This window comes from Epinephelus moara, chromosome 23 (genome assembly GCF_006386435.1).
Source record: "Epinephelus moara isolate mb chromosome 23, YSFRI_EMoa_1.0, whole genome shotgun sequence".
NCBI lineage: Eukaryota > Metazoa > Chordata > Actinopteri > Perciformes > Serranidae > Epinephelus > Epinephelus moara.
In genome coordinates, this window is record NC_065528.1 from 28,265,963 (window position 1) to 28,272,797 (window position 6,835).

At 40.9% G+C, this 6,835-nt stretch overlaps 1 protein-coding gene across 1 annotated transcript; it reads right to left on the reverse strand.

The window, feature by feature from the left end:
• Positions 1–304: 304 nt before the first annotated feature.
• klhl42 (kelch-like family, member 42) lies at positions 305–6,202 on the reverse strand. The gene is made up of 3 exons (XM_050036842.1): positions 5,022–6,202; positions 4,757–4,950; positions 305–2,330 (listed from the first exon to the last, which is right to left on the reverse strand). Exons 1-3 carry the CDS (start codon positions 5,783–5,785, stop codon positions 1,876–1,878), a joined length of 1,413 nt encoding a protein of 470 aa, XP_049892799.1. The 5' UTR covers positions 5,786–6,202; the 3' UTR covers positions 305–1,875.
• Between the last annotated feature and the right edge of the window lie 633 nt (positions 6,203–6,835).

The window sequence follows — 6,835 nt, forward strand, 5'->3', positions numbered from 1 at the left end:
TGATTTTTTCTTATTTTTTTACATTTATTGTTACATTTTTTGTTGATTTACTTTTGGAGCTTTAATCCTCTGGCGCTGCAGATAATAGTGGTGTACAGAATAACAGCCGTGCTTTGAAGTATTTTTTTTTAGCTCTGTTATCTCAAGATCATGAGGTAATTATTTCGTTATCTCGAGAAAACGAGTATTAATTATCTCAAGAAAATTAGCTTTGTGATCTCATGATAACAAGAACAAACTTCAGAGACACAAGCAGAATGTGGAGAAATGAAAATAAATTCAAAGAGAAACACAGCGCACCAGACCCCTGAACACTGTCTTTATTATCATGACCTAAACTCCCAAACTGTCAAACAATAAGTAATGCAGAGAGAATCTCAAATCCACTAAACCAAACATTAAAAGTGCTGCATTTACCCAAAACTTTGAGTTTCACAAATAAATGTTACTTTGAGGCTCATTCGTGTGTCTGCAAACCCACAATATTTAATCAAGGAACTGAGACGTACCTCAGTGAAAAAACAAAATCTGCTTCAGCAGAGAGAAGAAATAAATTCAAACACAGCAGTTTTGGTCAGTTGCTGGCAATGTAACAAAGTCTTGCATTTTGTGCTTTTTTTTTTTTTGTATTTCGGTTTTTTTGTATCGAGGTTGCAGAAGGCACATGTGCATCGTTCATTTCATGGAATTGCGCTTTAAGCTTTGCTTTGTGTATAACTGGAAAATAAGACTGTGCAAGTGTACGGACAACACATGAAGCTCCCTCTGAGCTGTGTCGCATCACAAACGATAACTTTCGAGGAACGTTTAACTCCCATAAAACTGGCAGTGTAAAACCAAAGCCATTTTTTATGATTATCTGCTATGTACAGTTCATAAAGACGAGAAATGTGTTTTAAGGTTTGTAGTGAACTATGGATAAACATGTACGCCAATGCCATATCTGGAGTGTAAACATTGGGAATATTGTGGCCCATAGATTTAAAAGCATGCTGTTATGTTAGCCCCGTTTGTGTGCCTCTTATGTATTAGCATTCGACAGAAGTAACTATCCATTATATAAATAATTATCTGACAGGGAAGGTCATTAAATAACACTTAGTGCTGTTGTTGAGATATTTCCAGAATCCTAAAAGACTCTTCTACCATCTGCATGGAAAAATATTCTGCCTGCTGCACCATAAAAAAGATTTTTAATTTGTTTCCCAACTTGCGACTCTTGTTTCCTGTCCTGTTCATTTTTTTCTTGTTTTAAATGTATTGTTACATTTTTGTTATTCATTATCTCAAGAAAACAAGCTTTGTGATCTCATGATAACAAGAGCAAACTTCCCAGTCCAAACAAAGATGGCGACCGGCCAGCCACCTGGACAGGAAACAAGAGACGCAAGTTGTGAAACAAGTTAAAAATCTTTTTAACTGTGCAGCAAATTAAATAAGTTTTCACCCAGATGGTTAAGAGAGTCGTTGAGGATACTGGCGATACCTGTTCCTTAACAACCTTCAGGGTTTTTCAAACTATCCATGTCATTATTTCTCAGAGAACTTGAGTCACTTTAGTGTTAACACATGAGAGTCACAAACTGGGACCAGCTGTTATGATGCTGTTGACCTACGGGCCATGGCGCTTCATCACCTTCATAGTGGTCATTGTATCTTTGTATTTGCATCCACAGCAGTATGTACAGTGTAGTGCTTTTTGTTTTTTTGTTTGTTTTTTTTAGGCACAAAGGTCACGAGGCGTTCAACCTGGCAACCGGACACTGTTCCCACTAATGCCACAGAGCCCCATTCTGTGCGAGAACAAGCGAGCCACACACTGGCCTACATTAATGCCGCATGGGCTCCACTGTCTGTTCCCATCAGTCCTCTCGATCACAGCACGTTGGGGAGGTAAAGCGAACAGAGCAGCATGTTCTGACCCAGAGCCGGGAAGCGTCTGAAAGCCTCCCAAGCGTCAGAGAAGATGTTGTACTTGAGAAAGACGCGGTGCTCCAGGCTAGTGGGCAGGCTGACGTCCCGGCTCATGATGTAGATACCGTCATTGTGAAGAGTGCACGTCAGGTTCAGGCCCGACTTGGATGTGTTCTCCTTAAGTTGGATCCACTCCCCTGTGGTGACGTTGTAGGACTGCACCGTCAGCACGTCCTCCGTTTGGCTGGGACGCCGCTGCCGCGGGCCCGCCTCCAGCTCATGAGTGTAGCCACCCACCAGGTAGATGGTGTCCTCCACTGAGAGCATCTGCTGCTTGCGAATGTGCGCCGAACAGGTCCGAAACACCGACCAGGCGTCAGAGGTTGGGCAGTAACGGAGGACACTCGTGTTCCTGTCTGTCAGACACACAAAAAACATGTTCAACTCAAAGAGGCAAAACTGAAAGAACTGTGTTTCTTTCTCACTAACATGGCGGCACCAGGGATGTTCTTTTTCAGACCTGTCCTGTGTCCACCAATAAATAAAACCCTGTCAGTGTCATGATAGGTTAATAAAAATCAAATAATAATCACTTGCTGCTATTAAATCAGATTACTGTGAGCGCACTGTGATAACTGAAGCCAACTCAGACGAGTGAGATCAACAATTTTTTGAGACCAGATCTCATGTTGTCTTTTTTCTGCTTTTAAAGGCTGCATCACAGTAAAGTGATGTCATTCTCTGAACTTAATGGACTGTTCTAGCTGTTCTATTATTTGCTTTTACCTGCTTTGTCATTATATCCACATTACTGTTGATTGTAGAACAAAAATCTCATTGTGTCAATATTTTTAGAAAGTACCAAAAGTCAACCCTACCATATTGCTGCAATATCGATAAAGGTTTTTGTAAAGGTACCGACCCAATTACATTAGTATTATGTCAGAGTGCTGATTCACGTTAAATCCATCTGTGCCAATTTGGGTATTGCATCTGGGTGAGAGCCCTGGGGTTAGACAAGAGGTGGAAGCGCCGCGAAGCACCCTGAGCCTGGAAGCCTCCATCAGCTTCCCAGCGAGCCAAAAGCCGATCTGCCACAATAGCTTCAGTGTCTGGTCCATTTTTTTAAATTATTATTAGTATATTAGTAAGAGCCTGGTACGATTGCAAGACAAGCAGACACACATACGCAAACAGACAGACAGAGGACAAGCTTTGTGTGTTATTAGAGAAGAGCAGAGGAGCAGGATTGCTTTTAGTCTGCTACGAGTTACCGGTTCAAATGTTTAAACTCTACAAACTGCCCAGCCCTATATATAGTATATGGAGCCTGTGTTTGTTGAAAGCCTGTGAGTTTATCTTCTCTAGCTCCTTTAACTTTAGCTTATATTGGAGTTATGCTATGTAGCGTGTGAAATAGAGTATGGTGAATGTGCTAGGAAAGGTAGTNGTCTGTATAGTTAAGCCTTGCCATAATAGCTTATCATAGGGCTTAGGTTATTCACTGAGCGCTGATCCTTTCTCTAGAGCACAAACTTCTTGTGTTTATTTGAATATAAGTAATAATACATAACAAGGTTTCCTGATTATGAAAACACCAGAGACGGGGGAAAAGAATGCCTCAATGCAAAGTTGTGATTGTGTTAATTTCTACATTACTGACTGGTACAGATATGATTAGTCCTGTTATATTAGCCGAGATAAATGATACTGAGCACAAACCATCATCAGAGACAGCACTCATCCAGGCCTTCACTTATTTTCACTGTAACTGCATTAAGACTTTCAAACAGCCTGCAGGACACAGAGTGGCTGATATTGTTTTTTTATTTAATTTAATTTAATTTATCTTATCATCTTTTATTGGTGCAAAGAGCAGTAGAAAAAAAAACACCGTAGTGACATATGATACATAAATAGGGGCAGAAAAAAACAGGAATATTGACAAAACGAGACAAAACAAACAAAAAATAATCAGGTATAACAGCGTTCTTGCTGTTAAAGATCTACAAAATTACTGTTGTTACTGTACCAACGGTGGTTATGTAGGGCACCCGTGTATATGTCAGGGTTCCAGCGGCTCCTTAAAAAGTCTTGAAAGTAATTAAATTCATTAATCTAAAAATAAGGCCATAATTGGTATTAAAATGTGAAAAATCAATATTTTAAAAGTCTTAAAAATGCTAAGACATAGGATGTAGGCTTTTATAAATCTTTTTTTTTCTGATGTTGCATTGTGACATCTCAATGATTGGTAATTTATTTATTTTTATTTTATTTTATTTTTATTTTTTTAATAATTTACAGAATGCCGTAAAAGTCGTATCTTATGTTATAATAAATATTTGGGCAAAAAAAATCCCTTACCTTAATTAGGTGATGTGGGTTCATGCTTTTTTCACAAATTTTGATTACTGTAATTGTAAAATTGGTCTTAAATTTTACTCCAAGTGGCTTTAAAAGTTTTAAAAAATTCCTAAATCTATGTGTATAATTTGTGTGTATGCTGATAAAGAAGAGACACAAGAGAGAAGAGGGACTGAGCAAATAATAGTGAGAGGAAAACACATAATATGAAAATAATAAATGTAATAAATAATGCTTAGTATACATCATAAAAAATACTAATAATAATATTCAATAAAATAAAAGAAATAATAATTATGTTTTTCTTTTTAAAAAAGAAAACCCACAACCCAGTTGGCACCTGTAGTCACCATCCGTGGCCCTGCAGGTGTACTGTGGCTCAGGGTAAGGTCCGCCTTTATTGTTCTTGGTGTGTACTTGTTTACATTGTTTGTGTGTGATAGTGTGACTGTACACTGAACTGAGTTATACCAACCTCTTGCAGTGTATCCACCCATGACGTAGATCATCCCCTGGCATTCACAGGCAGAGAACTCAGCCAGCGGGTCGGGCATCGAGGACACACAGGTCCACCAGTCCTGGTCTGGGCTGTAACACTCCACTGTGCCCAGACTCTGGCCTCCCACAGCGTACAGCTTCCCTTGTACTGCCAGCAGCTTGAAGTTGGACCTGATGGAGAGGACGCAGTGAGTGAAATGTGACTGTGATATCTGAGTAGAAATGTGTAGGCATGGTTTTACCTCTTCTGGTTGAGCGGTGCCACCTGGTTCCACTCATTCCTGCAGGGGTTGTAGCAGTGCACTGCAGAGATCTCCTGACTCGTCATCCTGTATCCACCGACTATGAACAGGTAGTTGTCGAGGACAGCTGAGCCGTATCCTCTGACGTTGATCATATCTGGAGGCAGGTTGTTGGCCAGTGGTTTCCAGCGCTGCTCCACCTCTCCATACCTCAGCATGGACCAGGGTTCATCCTGATCCGGCACGTCCAGGGACAGACAGGTGAAGTCTCCGATGGCTACCAGGGTGGCGGTGCCTTTCATTCGCATCTCCTTGACTTGGTCTCTGACAGCAGAGGGGAGGCTGCTGAACTCAGGCCGCCTCAGCATGGGGTGATAGTAGCAGGTCATGTATTTGAGGCAGGCATTGCGAAGATCGTGGGTCCCGTAAACTTCAGAGAGGCTGTACAGCTCCACGCAGTTGTCCAGCCGGATCTCGGAGGTGAGGAGCTTGAGGATGGAGGTGACCTGTAAGAAGGAGGCGGTCTCAATCAGGTCCTCCAGAGTCTCGTTGACAACCTGAACCTTTGAGGTGTTGATGAATTCCAGGACCAGCTCCAGGCCGGGGACACTGAGTCCCTGCAGCTGCACAGAGTCCTCTGTGGACTCCCTCATCCCGGAGCTGTACAGTGCACGGAAGTAGTCGCTCTTCTCTATCAGCTTCTTTTTATTTACCTCGTAGGTTTTGTCATCCATGACGATGGCAATAATCTTATCAGATGACATGGTGCAGCTAGTGTGTGTTTTTTTTTTCCTTTCAGGCTGAGTTTTGTGTTTGCTTGCCCTTTGTCAGCCTCCCCAGCGAGTCACCGTTTACATTTCACCGGCGAGGGAGCTCTGTGGCCGGTCTATATATGGTAATGTTCAGCCCATAGATATCCATGGAGCAACTTTCGTTAGCCGTGGAAGCTAACTAGCTAGTCACACAGAGAAGAGCTGCGGATAAAACTAGCCAAAAGATCCTTTTCCTCGGATTAGCATTCCGCGACAGTCCGATAAAAAGTCGCCCCAGTATCTAAACACGTTGGTTAAATAGTGCAGTTTATTTCTGAAGGTGGCAGTTACGTTTCCCATTGCATTTTATCAGCCTTTAGCGGAGCTGTCAAATTTTAACTGTTTTGATTCTGCACCGTACGCCACTTCCGGGTTTTGTACTTCTTCGTGGGGATATTTATTGTAGCGCTGTTGTGAGCTGCTGCCACCTGCCGGTAAAAGGACGAACAGCGCCTCCGTTTTGAGTTGACTTTGAAACAACACACACAATTGTTAAATATATAAATAAATAATCAATTAAAAAACGCAGCAACATCTGACACCTACAGAGACTCATTAAAAACAAAACTCTGTGTCATTATTATGACACAATATCTAGTAATTATGAGATCTTATGACGTAATTATAAGATAGGGTGTCATTTTTTAAAAATTCAGTGAATGCAATGCACTTCCGTTGACACTGACATGTAAAGAAAGAAAAAAATCTAAATACAATTAGAGTAAGTATCAATTAAATTAGCTTTAAAAACAACCCTAAAATTTAACATAAATTATTTCCGTAGTCGTCCTGGTCCACCAAGGCTGCATGACAGAACTGAATATAATTTGTGCCCTGCAGATTTAGTTATCATTTGATGTGTAATACCTTCTACAAAATGCACATATACTTTAATATTAAATATTCTACATTCACTCGTCATCTCCCCTCTTTCCATTTCCCTCGACAAAAAAGGTTTTTTTACTGTACTTAAACAGGGACAGAAAGACAAACACATGAACC